Source organism: Carassius auratus, unplaced genomic scaffold (assembly GCF_003368295.1).
Source record: "Carassius auratus strain Wakin unplaced genomic scaffold, ASM336829v1 scaf_tig00216036, whole genome shotgun sequence".
Taxonomy (NCBI): Eukaryota; Metazoa; Chordata; class Actinopteri; order Cypriniformes; family Cyprinidae; genus Carassius; species Carassius auratus.
In genome coordinates, this window is record NW_020528372.1 from 14,091 (window position 1) to 34,757 (window position 20,667).

At 35.5% G+C, this 20,667-nt stretch overlaps 1 protein-coding gene across 2 annotated transcripts; it reads left to right on the forward strand.

Annotated features, from left to right (window-relative positions):
- Positions 1-410: 410 nt before the first annotated feature.
- Positions 411-16,231, forward strand: LOC113096928 (neurexin-3b-like). 2 transcript variants are annotated; one of them, XM_026262140.1, is made up of 5 exons: positions 411-590; positions 3,371-4,451; positions 12,003-12,020; positions 13,485-13,514; positions 16,047-16,231. In XM_026262140.1, the coding sequence occupies exons 2-5, from the start codon at positions 3,755-3,757 to the stop codon at positions 16,097-16,099; spliced, it is 798 nt and encodes a 265-aa protein (XP_026117925.1). In that variant the 5' UTR covers positions 411-590; positions 3,371-3,754; the 3' UTR covers positions 16,100-16,231. The 2 variants fall into 2 exon arrangements, with proteins under 2 accessions (XP_026117925.1, XP_026117924.1); XM_026262139.1 differs by lacking the exon at positions 16,047-16,231 and having other exon boundaries at positions 13,485-14,825.
- Positions 16,232-20,667: the final 4,436 nt, after the last annotated feature.

Consider the following 20,667-nt stretch of genomic DNA (forward strand, 5'->3'; position numbering starts at 1 on the left):
TATCTCACAGCAACATTCGCTATGATCGAGCGTTGATAGACTAGATTTCTTAATTATGAAAATATCAGCGCGTATGCCCATGACAGTAACATAATGTACCTATTAGAATGGTTAGAAATCGGTATAAACGTGGTTTTAGAATTGATTTTTTTGTAGCTGGGCAGTTTCAAGGCACTATTCAGGACCATGGAGACTTCCCCAGATACTTCCAGACAGTGTTCCTAAAACTGGGGAGATATTATGTTAAATGTAGGATTTATATTGATATTGACTTATTTGGAGATACCTGAGGGCGATTTCTGACAGAAAGCGCTATATTTGTCTTGGTACGTCTTTAAATGGCGTGTTTAATGTAAGTGGTGGGCGGAGCCGCGAAGCTCGCGATCACAGGACAGGCTCCAGCTCCTCAGTCGAGCAGACGACAGCGAGCTCTGGATACGCGGATTATCCCTCTACACTGGATTTGACCTCAGCATCACTCCATCTGCGCTCCATCACTCGAAATGTGGATAAAGTGTTTTTGGTTTTGGAGAAAATTTGTTGAATAAACCGGATTCTCCATCGGTGGAGTACAATCTGCATCATATAAGGTAAATCAGAACTACTTTAAGAGATTTTTAGAGAGTTTCACAAATGCGTTTGGAAATTAAATCGAATTACTCCTGTTGTTACTACCATGTTTTGCCTTTATTTATAAATATATATTTTAAACGCATATCTTCCGTGCATTTTCTCTGGGATAGCCATATTTTTATAATGCAAACGTTTGCAATTTAAATTCGAAATATACTTTTTATTTTGCAACATGAAAGAGATAGAAAAAATATTTTTGTTTTATCCTATTAATCCTATTAGTCATAAACATTTCTGAAATATTTAATGGATGTTTGAGATACTGTCATTGCTAAAAAAGGTACTGAAGGATGACAGATGCAAGCAGCAGTCTGAACGGGATCCCAACCCACCCCTCTGCTTTAATAGTGCAAAACTTTCATGGCCTTGAAGAATGTTAAAGTAATAATGCTACAGTTTTGTTTATTCCAAAATATTGCTGATATTTTCAGTTTTACAGTTTGTAGCTGCCATATAAATGACATGTAAAAGAACTGAATATACCTCAAGGTCAGCAGCCCACTGATCATATTACTACGTTACTTTTAAATAAATATGATGGGTTTTTATACCATAATTTGACCTGAAAATGTTCTCTATCTTTCTCTCGCTCTCTCACTTTCTCTTTATAGTATATATATATATATATATATTACTTTATATTACTTTGGTTTTGCAGCCTTTTTAAGTGTATGCAAATTACCAACTTCAACGTTCTGCTGTAAATTACTGCTTTGGTTTTCCACAGAACAAAAGTAAATCAGGTTTTGAAAGACATGATGGTGAGTAAATGATGACAGAATCATATTTGGGGTAAACCATTCATTTAATTGGGAATCCCATTTAAAACCGTATGTGATGAATCATTTCTATTCCATAACGCCCATGCTGCTGCACATTATTATCACGCTGCAGCATACTTTTGCTTGTGAGGTTTTTTTTTTTTTTTTTAATGTTGTTTTCTCTTTTTTTTCTTTTTGTGAATGCATGTCAGGAGGTATTGGATGCCTTGACGTCACATTGCCTTTTCGATAAGATAAATTCAGACATTAAGAATTTGAGAAACATTTGCAGAAGAAACCCAGCAGAGATTGACATGACATTGGAAGAAAGCACATATGGTATATAATACATAATCAGCAGCATATATATTTGTTGTTTCCAGTACCCACCATCTTGACCTTGCTCACAGAGAATAAAACATGCTGGAGATGTCTGTAAATCATTTAAGACAGATGGAAGACTTTCCCTCTGATAGTTATTTGTAAGCTTTTCATGCTCTTTTGCCTTTTGGGAACCAAATGCAACATTTATTCTGTTTGAGTGAATTGTTTCTATGGATTACAGAGCATATGGCAGAACACATACAGTACTTCAGAGTCTTAATTCCTCATCTCTAGTCTTAGTTCTTCATTTATTTTTGCTTATGAGATGGGATGTATTATGCTTATGCCCAAAACAACTCTCTCCAAAAGTCCTGTCCAAATTTCTCTGGAGAGTTCTGATCGGATCTATGTAATTTATAACCCAATAATATGTATTATGTTTGTAATAAGGATCAGGTTTCAGGCCAGCCTGTTCGTAACAGACTTAACAGGAGGTCTTTCTGAAAACCCGTTCTCTATGATGCCTTGCCTACTAGTGTGACATGCATGGTAAATGTCTTGACCGTGGTCACTGCTTTCTGCTCGGGTCACCCTTTTCACCTTTCTTCTCAAATCTTGTGGAGCTCTATTCTCTATTGAAACACTGACAAGACCACTATCGCTCAAGAGACGCTCCACTCATTGGTGTTGGTATCAGTTGCCTTAATTCAATAGCTGGCTGGCAGGGATAGATTAACTATTCAGGGCAGGTAGTTAAAGGGGCTATTGTGTTGCACCGCTGTGGAACAGTTACGATTGGGGAGGCTTTTGTCTCTGGGGGCTCAATGCCAAAGCAACAGCCAGGCCAGGGTTGGATGGAATTCTACACACATGTACAGTATCTCTCCGTCAGACATCTGTCAACTGACCGCGTGTGTTGTAAATACTTAGGTTTCATAAACACCAAATATTTGAGAGTGGATATTCAAAATGCAAATACAGTTTTGAGTATTAAATGGTTGTGTTTTCTTTATATATGTGCAAAATGTATTTTGGAGGGTTGGCCTGCGCAAAAAATATATTTTCAACACATTTATATACCAATACCAGCCTTTAAAGGTAAAGTGTGTATTTTTAAGCCATTAGTGTCATCAAACCTAATTGCAAAATAATGTAATTAAATCGTTTTTTCCAATTTCCACATTTGCCATTAGTCAGACGAATATGTAGTAATGTTAAAAGACAGAAATCACCATGTTGGTTAACTTGAATATTTTCCAAGAGAAGTAAGTTATAACCCTTCTAAAAGGTTATAACAAATCACAAAACCGTAAGCCATTCTTTAACATTTGTCAGTTGAATAAATGAATAAATCATATTTAATTATAGCTAATGATTTCTTACAGTAACAATATAAAAGTCTGTGATACTCTAAATGATTGGGTGAATATATTAAATCAAACCCTGACAAACACATTTGTCATTTTTTTCCTTTCAAATTTGGCACCCTCTGAGGGTCCCAGGACCCCAGTTTGAAAACATTTGAGTTGGTCTAAGGAAACATAAGTGTAAGAGAAACACAAAATTGCCCACTGTATATAGTATATTTTTTCTGTGTGTTTAATTTATAATGAATCAAATGAAAATGTATGTCATTTTTTTTATCTTCACAGATTAGGTAAAGAAGGACAAATGTGGCCATTACCATGTGGCGATATAATGGAATCAGAAGCAATATGGAACATCCCTGTTTTAATCCAGAAAGTCAACTCAAAGGAACATCATCAGTAAAGCCCATCTAGACAGCAGAAGCAGACCAGTTGTCCACTTCTAATCTCAAGGCTGTTTGGTCTGTTTTGGAACTCATCCCAGTAATCTTAAACAGGATTTAGGATAACATGTGTCAATAACCTCAATGGCCTCACGTTCTTCACTCATATGGTTATCATCTAAAGGATTTGATGTTTCTTCAATGACCTCCATATAATTTTCCAGAAGATATATCTGAGGAGTTTTATTTTGTTCATTGCACTCTTGTAGCATAAGCACTGGTTACCATGCTTCCCATTTGCTGGCCCCATCGTGCACTATTACTATTCAGCACCTTCCTGAATCTTGGTTTGGGCCTGGAGTTCACAGGATCAGAGGGTCAGTGGGCACGTTATCTTCGCTGGGATGCAAGCACCAGAAGTGACCTCAGCTTTCAGTTCAAAACAGCCATATCAGATGCACTGGTTCTCTACTTTGACGATGGAGGATATTGTGACTTCCTGCTCCTGAGTATTGAAGAAGGCAAGCTTAAGTTGCATTTTAGTGTGGACTGTGCAGAAACAACTATAACCTCCAACAAGATGGTAAATGACAGTCGCTGGCACTTTGCCACCATCAGCAGGCACAACTTGCGAACCGTGTTGGCGCTGGACGGAGAGTCAAAGGTGGACGAGGTAAGACCACAAAGGCAGTTCATGAAGATAGTCAGTGACCTTTATCTTGGAGGAGTGCCTCAAGACATTCGGACATCTGCCCTAACACTACCAGCAGCTAAGGAGATGCCACCATTCAAGGGGATTATTACAGACCTGGGTTATGGAAATCAGGTTCCAACACGCCTTGGAAGCCAAAAGGTCCGGTTAGAGATGGAAGGCTTGTGTACGGAAAACCTCTGTGAAAATGGAGGCAGTTGCAGCATGACTGACGGTGAAGCTTACTGTGACTGCTCTAAAACAGGATATGTAGGTCGTTACTGCAATGAAGGTAAGAATGGCTCCACTTGATTTTGAGCACATGTCTGGCCAGCAGTTTGATGTAATTAAGTTAGTTATCTATTTCTAAGAAAACCTAGGCAAAAGATTGTCAAAAAGTAAATAAATATACAAATAAATAACAATAATAAATAAATAAAAAAACCTTGCAACAACTTGAAATCAAAATGTACCCTATTTACTTTCCAGTTACCCATTCATGGTAAGTTTATTTACAAGTCAATACATACATGTGCAGTTAAATTACACCTCACAGTGCATTTAGACACTTGTGTCAGCCTTAAAGAAATGTGTAAATACATTACATGAATAAAACATACAGTATGGTATTTATTTTAAATAAATTTAGCCTACAAACTCTTTCAAGTGAAACAGACATATGCATATATGCAAAAGTTACTAGGAAACCAGTTATGACTTGAAGAGAATTGACAATATACATCCACTAAAAATCCCTTGCTACATTTGCAAAAATGTATAGATGAAGTTAGATGAAGTTGCCTGATGTTCATTTACATTACATTTTAAAGCATGGTTTAAGTTTCCAAATAGTATTTATGGCCACTAATGCTATTTAAGGTGTGGATCTGTAAGATATTTAATAATAAATATGTTTTGATTATCAGTAATTATTTTGCTCAATGTATCACTGATTGAGTGGCAGTTTCTGTCAGCATTGGTTACCTTGACATGTTACAGATATTTTTTTCACTGTTTTCACACAAACTTTTTGCAGGCATATCCATTGTGGTTTTTTGTTTTTCATAATAATTGTTATAGGTTAAATTATAACTTTTCCATCAAATATCCAGATCCTGCACATTCCAGACAATGGAAGGTACACCACAATTTCAAGAAATGAACCTTTTAAACTGAGATTTTATTTCTACTTTCTGAGAAGAGAAAATTTCTTATTTCTAAATGGTCAAGTTTCTTTCTTTTTTTTCAACTGTACTTCAGTGTTAAGACCTGTTTGGGATTACTGTCACTGGAGACTCCCCAGCAGGTATTAAAATAAGTCTCAAAACTGATTATACTTTCCGAATGCACACTGAATTGCCAAGAGACTTTGGTGCTGTGGTTATGAGAGATTACTCTTTTTTGTGTTGTGCCCTGTGTATAGTCGATAATTCCACAAGCATCTCAATTTATTCAGGGCATGAATATAAAGGCATCCAGTCAGGCAGGGAATCAGTAGACCCAAACCTCAATGACTGACTTATTGCATTTCATGATCAAACCCAAGCCCTTTAGACTGATCACACCAGCCTTGTGCCTCAGTGCTCAGTTGGTTTTCAAGATTAAGTGATCGTCCTCCGTAGTGACAAGAGATCAGGCTGTTTGATCAGATCACCTTTGGATCAGTAGGGTGCTCAGGGCTAGCTTGTGAAGGATGTTCCTGTGTCTCTGGCCTTCTGGCAACCAGTAGGCCTAAAAAAGTGCCCTTAATGAGGAGCCAGTCAGCAGCTGCTCAAGGGAAAACTGATGTTATAAATGTGAAGCTAGCAGACCTCTAATCTCAGAGCAGGGGTTTTTCTCAGCCTGTTCTGTGCCTTGAGCACAGGAGTTGCTGTCAGGGCTGTCACAGCTTGTCTTGGCTTCATCAGGCGCCAGTCGTGTCCATAGATTAATGGACGTGTCTGATAACGGATTGCACCAGTGAGCTGTGGGAGCGATTCATAATTAGGGGCAGAACGAAAGAGAAATGGCTAATTTGCTGGTGGGTGATGGCGACAAATGATGGGCTTGGACTTGGACTTACATGCTCTTAGCACCACACAGCAAGGCTGCATTTACTAATTTATGGTTAATTCACTAAGAATGAATTGAAATTAAGTTTTAATGGCAGTAATAGTAAATTAACAAATTAATAATGAGTTTTGTGAATAAGGCACAATGTATAATGAGTCTTATTTACATTGATGGGTGCTTCTTTCATGGGTTCATTTTTATTAAAAGTTGGATTTTAACTTTTTTTTTTGGTACAGTATATGAAATGTTATATAAGATCACTTTGAAACTGACTTGGAGATGTTTTTCCTTAGATTTAGATTATTCCTTTTATATAGATTCTAAATTTACTGTAGTCCCAGTGCCAGACCTTTAGTTGTCCAATATGAAAATTATGATTATAAAAATGTATGATCATCTAAACAAAAACTAAAATAAACATAAACCATTTCGGTAATTATGACAGTTCTACCACACTGAATAATTTTGCATCTAAGGAGACAGTAAGGTCAGTGAAGACAAATGAGGCACCCATTTTATCAAAAATGTCATCTCCACAATTGTCATTAAATTGCAGGATGCACGTTTTGAGACATAGTATAAATTACATTGTGATGGGGTTTCAGAATTATTGAAAAAAAGAAGTGTGGGAGAAAAAAGTGCCCATAGTTGGGGCATACTTAGGGCATGTTTGTACTAAATAATAATAATAATAATAATAATAATAATAATAATAATAATAATAATTAAGGAAAGTCCAAAGCGGCCATGCATTATATATTTTTTCCTTTTTGTTTTCTCGTTATAACGACTTAATTTTCTCGTTATCTCGACATAACGAAGTTCGTTTTCTCGTTATAATGACTTATTTTTCTCGTTATCTCAACATAACGAAAGTTTGTTTTCTCGTTATAACGACATGACAGTTTTACTGTTGCTATAGTAACGAACTCAACTTTGACAGGCATCTGATGGACCATGCAGGCGCTCTTACTGTAGCCTATATTTCAGCAAATTTTGCTTCGCCTAGGTAATAACGTCTACAATACTGTATATAAATAAAGGCTGAAGAATCACTGTTGATTTCTCCAGAGACAGTACAACGAACGTTTTGTTTTTGTAATTAACATGTTTAAATGGCAACACCGCGCCATTAGAGCTGCTTGGATTAAACTCACTTTTAATTTTCCCTTTATTTGAAATAAAATTATTTATAATTTGTAGTAGTCATTATATGATGTGGCAGATATCATGTGTGTTACAAGCTTCTGTTTGAAAAGAGCGTTCATGTGTATGTTACGTGTAGTGTATGTGTGTGTGTGTCTGTGTGTGTAGAAAAAAAAAACGATTACAACATTATAGAACAAAACTGAATTAAATTAGCCTATGGATTTTACATATACATCACATTTCTCATCAATATGGTTAACAATAAGGATTAGTTATAAGGAAAAGAAGCACATCAGCCTACATCGTTAAATCCCGTCCTACTGTAGATAAACAGAATACAGTGATGTCAACCTTGGTTTTCATAAGCAGTTATTTTATGACACAGAACGCGTTGGTGAAACTCATGCATCTAGCAGGAACTTAATACACAAAATATTCATATTGATTCAAGCATTTTACATTTATTAATTAATTAAATGTCAGTAATGAACAAGACTGCACAAATTGTAGTGATCACTAGATAGGTCCACGTACAGTAAAGTGGACAGTGTACAACACCCATCAGTTATATTCAGGTCTATAGTGCCACCTGCTGGCGCAGTTTTGTAACTTCTTAGAGAAAATTAAGTCGTTATAACGAGAAAACGAACTTCGTTATGTCGAGAAAACGAGAAAATTAAGTCGTTATAACGAGAAAACGAACTTCATTATGTCGAGATAACGAGAAAATTAAGTCGTTATAACGAGAAAACAAAAAGAAAAAAAATATATAAAGCATGGCCGCTTAGAACTTCCGTAAATAATAATAATAATAATAATAATAATAATAATAATACAAAAATAATAATAGGAATGGCTCAATGTAGATAATCATGATGCAATGTTAAATTCAGCACATTTGGTGACTGGTTAAACAGGATTGGAGGTTGAAACTGGACAAACTCCAGATCCAGTGGTCTGCCTAAATGTTTTTGAATTCATATTTTAGTGTTGGTGCAATTTAACAGCACGGTATGTACCAAAGTAACAAATGTGAGCTCAGAACTAATGTGTGCCCTTGATAATCTGTCCAACCTGCTATTGTTTTAAGTGCAGACAGACACGGCAACAGGCTTGCAAAGGCCGCCAGAGCATGCAGATGGCTCAGGAAAGCATACAGCATACCTTAGTGTGTCTGAAAGCACTAGAAAGGCCACACCACCCCAGCAGGAGCACAACCGTCAGTATTTTCATGTGGAAATCTGCCTTAAACAACAGGCCTATTTAAAAAAAAATATGTGTTTAGCCATAAAACACATTCTGTCTGCCCTGCCAATGTGGATGAGAGACACATTGTTTAGTTATTGAGATCACAGCAGACAGATAACATACATAGAAACACACTTTATCGTAATTCCAGCTACAAAACATTCAATTCTGGGATGTTTCTGTACTTGTCACATTTCAGACACATTCGATTAGCTTCTATATGTTTAAACTATTAGTTTGTTTGCATAAAAAAAAAAAAAAAAACTGCATTATAAAGAAGTACTTACTCGATGCTTTGATTATTAAGAGACTCAATGAAAAAGAACAACTTTCTTGTGATTAGCTGCACCTTATTTTCTTCACTTGAGAGCTACACATTTATGTATTTATTTATTTAGCCTAGAAAACAATTATTGCTCAACAGCATGAAAAAAGTCAAAACAATCATTGTGGGCTTAGCTGTGAGGATATATAAATATACATGGAAATATGACAGTTACTATAATCTTACTACAAAAGTAGGTCAATAAAAAAAGGGGGAAAGGACTTGCGACCTGATTCAGGCGCAGTTGGCATTTGTGTCTTTTGACCCAACGCAGGCAAATGTTGGGATTTGAGTTTAGGGATGAAAAATAGGGCAAAGGATTAAAGCTGATCAGCATGTCATCAAGAGGGATATGGTCACATGAAGGCGATAAACCCTCTTTCTCTCTCTCCCAGTGCTTCAAGAAACCAGTCAAAGTGACTTTACTGTCTGGAAATCAGCTTCTGCTCTCTTCTGTGCTTGTTTTGTGGAGGCACGGGTATTGTTTTTACAGGCAGCCATTTTGTTGACAAAGGAGGCAGTATTGTAGTCGAGGTCAGCTTATTCAAGTCCAAGTCCATTCCCAGTCAAAACCGAGACCAGAAGAGGGTTAAGTATGTGTTAAGACAGAAGACAGGTGAGGAGGGTTAAAAAGTGATTTAGATAGTGGAAATATGCTTTCCCTGCAGGGTTAATGAAGCCTGGTTTCATATGAGTGTCACACAAACCTCTACAATATACACAAAGTGACCACAAAATGTGTCTACAGTGTTGTAGTACCCTTAGTCCAACTCAAGTCATAGTCCAAATGCTCCATGGCAAGACCATGACCATGAAAATATGCTCTTGTACTTGGACTCGAGTACTGCAACACTGAACAGTCATGGGTTCCTTGATGTTGAAGCAGATTAAATTATAGGAAAAATCCAGCATACATCACCAGAGAATGTTTTATTAGAAGAGCCATTTACAATATTATGAATAAAACATGAGGTAAAAAAAAAAAAAAAAAAAAAAAAAAAAAAACATTCTTCAGGGATGAGTCACTGACACATTTTCATGCTGACTTTAAAAGTATATGTTTGGTGTAATTTACCCATAAATATATCTTCGGGATCTCTCTTCAGGATTATGAGCGGTGTAGTTCATCACAAAGAATTAAGATGAAATCAAGTTATAGAAACATACCATATCTTAACATTCTCTGAGTTTTGAAAGGTTTATATGTTAACATTACAAGTCTCTAAGGAATCACTAAAAAAGTTTCTCCAAAGAAAAGATTATTCAGATGTAAGATTGAAACTGAGCTTAAAAGTTGTCGGGTCGGGTCTGGTCGAGTCGGGTCAGTCCTACTGGTCTAGCTTAAAAACAACTACAGCCATTTTGTTCACCTGTAAACAATGCAGGTCAATCAGCATGCTCTTTCTGGTGAAGCTGGGCGATCAAGGAAGGATCAAGTAAGTTTGCACCCAGCACCCAGAATCCTGAACACAGCATATCCTGATGACCAGCAGAGCAGGTCGATTAAACTTTACAATTAAACTTTGACATGAAACATCAGACTGTCTCTGTCAATTGAATTTACCAAAAGTGCTGTAAGATAAGAAACACAACGAATCCTAAAAGCCTTACAAGTGTGCCCTAAAAGCATTTTGAAAATGCAATAAGCCAGGCAGACTAGGCATTACTGAATAAATAAACTGATCATCTTCTGGTTTCAGTCCTGAAGGGACGACAGGAAAGAGACAAAAAAATGGAGACAGACTCTAACTCTTGAATAGAGATGTCTGGTTTTGCTTGGCTTTAAGAAAATCCAGGTGGTAATTTCCGGCCAGTAAGGAAGGAGACCCGGATTTTCCTTCCAAGATGGCAGATGTTTGGAATCATAAAAGATTTCTAATCTCATATGGCAAAATTACCAGTCTTTGATTGCTTAGTGTGACATGCTCAACAATGGCCAGTGATTCGCCCTTGTGCAGAATTGCCTCTGATAAAGCAGAGACAGACTTGTTAGTAAAAAAATGTTATGCTAACTTGTCTATATGATATGCAATATTTAGCTCAGGGTGTAGAAAATGCTGCTCGTAAAAGCAAATTCATAGGCTAAATTCCCATTAAATGTTACAAAAACAAAAAAACAAACAAACAAACAAAATGAATAAAGACAAAGAGATAAAGTCTTCTAAAAACATTAGACAAACCTGCCAAAACAAAGTAATTTGGAAGGTTGTGGGTTTTATTCCCAGGAAACAAACTTGTCAAAAACCTCTGTGTTTACAAAATTCAAGTGTATCAAACAATTCTAAAAAAAAAAAAAAAAGTATGTAGATGATTTTATTCTTATGTTTCTCAGTCAATCAGCATGCTTTGCTTTAATCTGCAGCTTTTTAGATATGAAAGGCTCCTTGAGATTGAAGTTTTTTTCTTTGAATTAAAATTGGTTGGTCAATCTGAATTTAATAGAGAGATTTCTTTCAGGTGAATTATGTAAGATTTACAATCTTAAAGGCCTGGTTTGAGGCTTTACAGTACATGGTTATTTGGTTGAACTGTGCAGTTCTCCTCTTCCAATCAGTGTGCATTCATTTAAACAGGTTTATTCAGAAAACAAAAACAGCTGTGTAGGATTCAATTGGATAACTATATGCCTGAGTCTTCAGTGAGAGTAATTCTCTGTGTTCAGAAATCCACAAAACTCACAACCTCATAAATCCACATGGTCCACATCGGACAGCAGGCTTAGTAACCTGCTTGGATTTATGGCCTCGTCCAGAGTATGTGAGGAACTCTGTGGCATTCTGGACACTTCAGCAATATTCTCGAAGTGATGGAGTGATTTGAAGTAATAATGTCAATCTGCTTCTCTTAGAAAATTGAACAGATTTTATAGACTTTTTTTCCCACAGGATTTTTTTATTAATTTGATGTTTTACAGTCATGCACAGGGACAGTCTTGATCCCTTGCATGAGAAACCTGTCTTGTTTACAGCTGAAAATAAAATGTTTGCATGACAGCCTCCATGCAAAGTCAAAAGTGTGTCTAACAGTTGAACTTTCTCTGTCTTCCCCTTTATGCCATCTTCTCAAAAGCTGTGAACAAAACCCCCGGTAAGTGAGTCTTAGGCTGTGAAAACTCATCACATACTGTATGCATTCAAATAAAGCTAAGATAAATCATTTAATAGTCATAGTTCACACATGAAGCCATATAATGGCATAAAACAGGACTCCAAATACCTTGTGTACATACCCCATTTTTAAATCACAGTCCAAATAATATGCTAAATATGCTAAAATGTATTACTACCATTAAAGATGTTATATTTTACTGTGATATTTAAATTACACAAAATTTTTATGTAACATATTTTTACACTGGTAATTTTCTCCTAGCTTGTAGTTGTCCTGACAGATGATCATAGTGCTTGTTGTCATGTTGTATTTAAGCACACTATCACAGTGCTGGCAGTGAACATAATCTTTGTTTGTAGTGAACTTACCACACCTCATTAAGTTGAGCTTGTTCTATTTTTACAAACCAAGGCTTTGTGTTGTAAAGGTATTGTGTAGAACAAGCTACCTCTAGAAATCCATCAGGATATTTAAAATAATCCATCAGTGTCTATTAATAATCATTAATACCCATATGCCTAAAAAAAAAAAAAGCGCACAAGATATTTGGAGCTGAATGCACAAGTTTCCTGAAGTTTTGTTCCTAAATTAAGACACATGTGACATTTCTGAGTCCCGTGTCATGATAGAAGTAAAGGCCACAGAGCAATTGAGTTCATTTGTGGTCATTCAGAACTTTGTGACCTCATAGCTGGCAATTAAGCTGGAATATAAGGGTAAATGTATACTTTTCTGACAAAGGCTGTCTGTGTGAAAGTGTCATATGACACATTCCTGCTCATAATACAATAATGTATTACTATTAGCTGTCATGCTTATAAAATCATCCAATTTATTACATTATATGCTGATTAATTAATCAAATTAAAATCAAATAATCACATATGATTACAAAAAAAAAAACAAAACAAAAAAACAGCAGGGATGCATTAAAATTGATCAGAAGTGACAGTAAAGCCTTTTACATTATTACAAAAAAATATATATGAAACAGAACAAGTATTATTATGATGATTATTATAATTTACATTTTTAAATTAAATTATTATAATTTACAATTTAATAACCAGAAATGTTTCTTGAGCACTAAATCAGCATTCTGAAGGATCATGAGACACTGAAGACTGAAGTGATTGTTGCTAAAAAATCCAGCTTCCGCATCACAGGAATCAATTATATCTGAAAATATACTGAACTAGAACCCAGTTTAAGCCACCAATAAATATATCTCAAAGACATGATAAAAATGTTATCAATCTCTTTTCTGAATGAGAAGCTTTTTATATTGCAGAAAGCTTCAGCTTTAGTGTGATAGCCATGGTTTGTCTCCCAGCAAACCATGAGTGGTCACAATACCTGAACAGTATTGGTATTGGTGTTCTCAAATTTTCTCTCTTTCTGTCTATTGCTCTCGTGTGTTTTTTTTTTTTTTTTTTCAAGGGTTCGCGCATATGGTGAAGTCTCCACAAGGTATGCTCAGTTCTCTCAATGCACATTTTGCCAATGTGTTTACATTGTTGTTGTGACTGCTCTTGCACGTGCATGCAGCTCCCTACAGCATCCTGCTTTATGATTGGCTCTGCCCTCGTGACACTGCATGATCATTGTCCTGTTGCTGAATTATGTCATTTCTTTCTGTGATACTGCGGTTAACTGTCAGGTCAGGAGAGTTTATCGGTGATCTCATAGAGAAATGCATTCTCTCTCATCTGTTAGACTGATCTGCCCTCCATATTACTTAGATATCATTAATAGACTGGAATAATTACTATGCAGTGATAAATAATATATCCCTAAGCTAAACTCATTCTCTGAATGAGTGATTCTGAAAGCAAGCAAAAGTGCAAGTTAATAAAAAGATTCCTTTTAAACAGGGTTTGCTTTAAAAGTGTGTGTTGTATGAATGATCTGCCATCATGGTTTTGTCCTGAATTCTTCTGAATGCTGAATGCTTCTGTCAACAATTGTATCAGTGCATTGAGGGGACAGAATAGGTACTAATAAAAAAAAAAAAAAAAAAAAAAAAACATAAGCTTAGTAAACTGAAGTTCAGAAAATGTTGTCAACATGCAAAGGTCAACACGTTTTAAAATGTGTGAAATGTTTTTACAAACGTCTTACTAAAATAATGTTCAAACACAGTAATTAACAGGACAGTAATGAAAAAAGGAAAAAATAGTAATAATGTTGCAAATGAAGTTTTTCAATAATGTAATAAATGCAATAACAAGAGCATCTTCATTATCCAGCTCAATTTTCTAAAAGTTTTTTTCTCATCCATTGTAGACAAATTGTAGACATGTGGCAGTAGTGGAGAAATAAAAAGGTTAACAGGGTGGCAAATAACAGGGTATCAAATGTAAACCAAATTAAGCTGTCACTTAGTAGCAGCTAGTTAGTTTGTAACCAAATGTTTCATGGTTTATAAACAAACTTTTTAGAAAAATGTCATGCAGTTGAAAGAGTTCAAATTATGTTGCTTGATGGCAGTCATGATTTTAAGTGACCAGTGCAAATTAATGTGATAACAGGGTTACATGCAGAATTTGGTTCACAGCTAAATATTATGTTTTTGATCATTAAATTTAGATCAATAATGAAAAAAATATATTGCTTCTCTAATAGATAGATAATATCAACATATACATATGTGATGTTAAAAACGTCCATGCTTAATCATTTAAATAGTTAATTTAAATATTGATATGTTTTTAATAGGTTTTCTATAATAAAACATAGTTAAATCATACACACACAGACACACACACACACACACACACACACACACACACATATATATATATATATATATATATATATATATATATATATATATATATATATATAGTTCTCATATATAATATGTTGATATTGTTCTCATTGTAATAATAAATAAATAAATACATTAATTAATAAATATCACCCACTAATTAAGGCCAATTAAATAATTCATTAATTGTATTTGTTTAGTTAAGAGGGACATTGTACATTAATAAAACATTTCTGTAAATGTACCAGAATTACCCAAAGGCTCATCCATAGTCCTTTGAGAGAATGTTACAAGTCTCCCTGAAAGGATGTTTAATTATAATACATGCTGAAAGAATTTAACGATTACATAACACAATCCATAACATAATCTAGTAATAAAAATAATCAAGATAAATAGAAAAAAAAAATGCATAACGCAATTAAAATAAATAAATAAAATAAAGAAAATAAAGAAAATAAAGAAAAAAAAATCAAGTCCAATATAAACAAATACAAACAACAGTAGGACATCCAGCAGTTATAGATTTCAAATGCTAACAAAGTTGAGTAATTTACCATTTCTTTAATTGAACCATGAATAAATTAATAATATGTAATAATATCTACCTAGATCTCTTATTCTCAGAATAGTATTCAATTCTCATGTAGTTTTAACAGAAAAGCAGACTGGCACAGAAATGTATGTCACTCTTGGGTGCATGCTTCCAGTAGGTTCTCTGTTGAGATGGATAGCCATGTAGACGTGAATACATTACAGTGTATTTCCTTGATTCAAGCGCTCATGTCCTGACATGAAAGCCCTTGAATCAGACACAGAATAAGTTAACCCTTGTTGAGAAAGATACAGCTGAATTGGAATCAAGAAGGAATTAACACATCTTTCAGACCAGATATACGAAATAGTGCTAAACTCTGTCCCGGAGCATCTGTTTAAGAAACACTAACACACTTTTATCCACCTCATTTCAAGAGATATGGATGGGAAAGCAACTATAAATTAAACTGGTATTAATTCTGTTTTACAATTAATTCTAAGAAAAATCAACTCAGATACTGCAGTTTGCATGCTCGCATTATCCTGAAGTACATGTGAATTTGTCCTGAATGTTTGTGTTTGCACAATAACTCTCATCCTGCAATTTTCTGTCCCTGTCTCTTTCTTTCCCACTGTCCTTCTTGTTGACATCTCCTCTCCTGTTTGTCTCTGTGGAACTTTCTCAACCCGTGTAGGCAGAAATAAAGGTATTGCACACTTTCTTTATTATCTCAAGAGGCCTCATTAGATATGTTTTTTCTTTATTTCTTACTTATTTTAAGGATATTCTACTGGAAACATGGAGGAAAAAAAAGAAAGAAAAAAATGCGCTTATTAAACCAATTTTTGTGGTATAAATGGATGAATCGTTTAATTTGCAGTGATTTTTTTCTAAATAATACCTTTGATTTTTGAGGCATATAATGTTGGAGTGCACAGTGTATCATGTTGCTGAGTACATTGGATTTTGAAGATATTTGGTATATAATTCAGAGAGCACTTGTGTTTTGGGGTGAGCCAGTGACTCCAGGGACAGGTAGAGTGTGTTACAACACCACCACATATTTATGCTTTGAAACCAGAGACGCTGAGACAGAACCTTTTATAAAAATTAACCATTGAATCTCTTTTGCTGTTGTCTCTGAAAAAAAGACAGTGTGATAGAAAACAAACAAACAAAAATAATTTTATCAATCTAAATTGTCAATAGATCATTGATGGTAATATATATATATATATATATATATATATATATATATATATATATATATATAAATTTTTTTTTTTTTTTTGATAAAACTGAAGCAAATTTTTGGAATTGTGTCTTTTAATACAGCCAAAATACTAGAAAATGCTAGACGTTCTGATGCCCTGTATATACACAGTTAGCAATACTAAGATTTTGGGTACAGTTATTTAACTATTCTAAAATAATAGATCGCTTTTTAAAATAAAGTGCATTTTGGTGCAGCTGTGAGCTGATTGGCTTGTGAACTTTCCGAGATGACCTGTGACTTTGACACATCAAGAGCAAGAGCTTGAAGTTGTTTTGACACCACAGTAGACACATTTCCTGTCCTCTCTTTACACTTTATTTCAATACAAATGGTAAATAAGCCAAAACATTTACATAAATGAACAAATTATACTGTGCAAGCAACCCCACATATAGCAGATAATGGAAGGGACAGCTAATTGTAACAGTTTCATTTAATGTAATGTAGGAGGAAAATGAAATAAGCACTTCCCCTACCCTCTACTTATGTTTTAGTGAGACAAGAAGATGATATTAGCTTAAACTAATGGCTGAGGATCAGTGTGCTGGTGCTGAGGAAGATGAAATTACTGGTGGCTAAAGGTCATCCAAATGGCTTCTGCTCAGGGCTAATCTAGAGCCTGCACAAGATTAGATTAGAGTCTGAAGTGACTAGGGCTGGGTGGGTTAGCTAGCTACTGCAGTGTGAGAGATATGCTATGTGACTTGCTGTCTTTGATGAGTGATTAGAAGAGTCAGGAGAAGTTCAGCTCTGGTTTAGATAATCTCTGCTCTGAGCTTTAGAATTTCACTCTTCGGCCCCCAGTCCTCAACGCTCACTTCTACTAATCATCCCCTGAAAATTTCTGCCTCTGAACAAAGACTCTCTCTCTATCTCTCATTTCATCCCTTTCTTCTTCTTCTCAGTGCATTTCAGTGCTCTAGACTTTTGGGTGGATTCACCCAAAAACCCCATCTCTTAGGACTGTGATTCGTTGGATGCATGCACATGCATACATCAAACCAAATGTTGCAAAAGACAACATACCCTTTGAATAACCCTCTAATAAATTGGTATCTCTCTCCCGTACAAACACCCAACACTTAAACCATGAAACATGAAATGCACAGAAACGTGTTGTCATTGCTGTCAATAAAATAGATTCAAAGCTAAAAAGCTACATGATATTTCTCAGTAGCAAGATGGTAACGTTGCCATTCTTGAAGCTGAAATCTGTTACAGTTACAGAGAAAATACTCTGTAACTGATAGGACCCATGCTTATTTGATAACTTTAAGTTTCTATTTGGGTTCATTTATATGATTTATTATGAAGATTAACTATTTTTTTCCCAAGCCAATGTTAGATCCTGGTGTTTCTTGACGTTTGCTCTGCAAAGATTTTATTAGCAAAACATTATCATAGCTATTAGACTATCTTGTTATGATTTAAATCTGTATTTAACCTGAACGATCTTAACCCCTTACTAGTAACCCCCCTTTTTTGGCATGGAGACCGAAATTACATACCCAAAATAAAAAGGTTTCTGCTCATGATTCTTTCTCACTAGATACATAACCAACCTTTATTCACAAAGCTGACACTTTAAAGTTTACTGTTCAGGAATCAGAATCACTCAGACTGTTATGATAATAGAGATATATAAGCTCAAACATAAAAACAAAAATAAAAATATTAAAAACATATGTTTTAAATGTATTTAAAAAAATGTTGATGTAGGAAATGAGTTTGAAAACACAGTGTAGCTAAGGCCACAAGTCTTCCAAGACTTCATAAAAAATTTCATAATCGAATCTGTAAAACTGTGAATTTTATGAAATATTTTCTAAGGCCATGTCATGTGTGTTTTTAGAGAAGGCTAATCAGATTGATTTATGGCCCTTGTCATCTCTGTAAGATCTCACATGTAAACACTGATGTGTGTTTTATATGTGTGTTTGGCTGTGAAAACTGCCCGAATCATGATTGTATTGTTCTCACCAAACGGTTCTTTCACACCTCCGCCAAGTATGACACATTATCCGCATTATTCTTTTATCATTATTCTTTTGTTTTTATTCCACCTTTATTAGCCTTGATTGTGGTTTTTCAGGCTTTACAAAGCAACAAAGCAGCGATCTCACTTCAGTCTCTCTTTGCATTTAGCCCTTATTTATCAAAAGTCTTACTATAAAAATACAACAAAACATTTTCTTACGACCTTACGTGAATTATTGAGACAAAAATGCATTATGAAGAAGGAAAGCACCTGCTATTAGAAGCATTGGTGCTAACGTTAGCATCAAGCTACATCTGACAATTTATGAAATTATTAATACACTTTTACTCAAAACTCACTTTAAACCCCGATCGAGTGTTTATAATAACTTCCTTTAGCGATCAGGGGTGGAATTTGGTCGTTTACTGTTGTAAAAATATGTTATTTGTAGCCTTTTTCATCGCTGCACAAGTTAGCATTTCCGATGTACATTTTCGATTTTTTTTATAAAAACGCCCCAGATCTCAAGAAATTCTCATACCAAGCTTTACTATCGTAATCGCGGGTTATTATTCGGATATTTTGTGTGTACAGAGGTGTTTCAGTGTTGTTTTGGCCAGATAACTACCAGGAAGTGTGCAGGAAGCATGTGACACGATGGGGCGGTGTCCAGATATTACACTCTCAGATTGACGTTTGAAAGACCCAATCAGAGTCTGAGTCACACACCGCACGAGCTGTGACAACTGCACGCACACACAGATCGCTGGGAGAGGCTGTTTATCATCTGATCGCGTAAATCCGTGGAAAATGAATAGAAATGACGATTCTGTCTGAAGAAATATGAAGTAAACATCAGTAAATATATCCATATATCTCCGCAGATATGCATCTTTGGTCTGTAAATCCTTATTGACGCTGTTCAGTGAGTCTATGTGAACACAAATAAACCGCTCTTGACGTGACTGAATATGAGGGAGTTGTTAATTTCTATTCAAAATGTGGCATAATACGGATTTATTATTTTGCACTCCTGACATAAATCACTAAATATCTGTCACTGCAACAATGTTTTATCAAAATATTGGTCAAATATCGAAGCTTGAGTCTTTAAACTTTCCATTGATGCACAGTTTGTCCAGATGAAGTAAGACAGTGATGTTTAATGTGCTGTGAAAGTGAAACAATAATAAACTGGGGCCGTCAGCGATGTTTGCACTCAAAGGGGTTAACCTCCTAAGGGTGTTTCGGGGGCCTGGACTTTTGTGATTTTTTTTCGGTGGCTTATAAACTAGGGGTGTAACGGTTCACAAAATTCACGGTTCGGTTCGATACGATACACTGATGTCACGGTTCGGTTCGGTTCGGTTCGATACGTTTTAGATACAGCAAAATGTAAAAACATCTCAACTTTTCAGAATGCCGCAAGCGCACCGCGGGTCATGTGACAAGAACTAACCAATCAGCTTCATCCTTTCCCGTAACAACGTTGAGAGCTCAGCCAAGATGAAGGATCAGCTGATCATAGTTGTATATGGATTGCAATTTTGAAATAAATTTAGTAGCAGAGCTACTGCAAGCGATTTTTAGAGCTGCAAATCCATTTATCCTTCGCTGAAATTTCCGCGTCTCATGGAGAGAGCACGTCATTGTTGCTTAGCAAAGACAGACGCCTCATGAGCGCTTCTGCCCAAGCGCTTTGGAAAGGAGGAGAAAGACGCGCTTAGCGTTTTCCATGCGTTTTTAGGCACGATATGTGAACGGCCCCTAAGGCGCTCGCTCACTCAGCACGCGCTGAAGGCTCGTTGCAAAATGTCGAATGCCTTTAACAGACCAGAAATATAAGATCCTAAAATAACCAACAGGTCTGGTGTTTGGGTTGGATTCCCTGTAAGCTATAGTTTCTAAATGCTGCAGGGATAGTTTGCTGCGTGCATGTTTCTCCTTTTTTTCGTCTTTTCCCAGATAGTACTGACGCATATATCCCAGATATTCCCGCTGGTGTTTTTTTTTTTTTTTTTTTATTCCCGCTGGTGTACCCTGTCATGTTGCAGATGCGAC

Excerpts from the sequence above, each read along its gene's own strand:
- LOC113096928 (XM_026262139.1), top strand. The coding sequence starts at position 3,755 with ATGCTTCCCATTTGCTGGCCCCATCGTGCACTATTACTATTCAGCACC.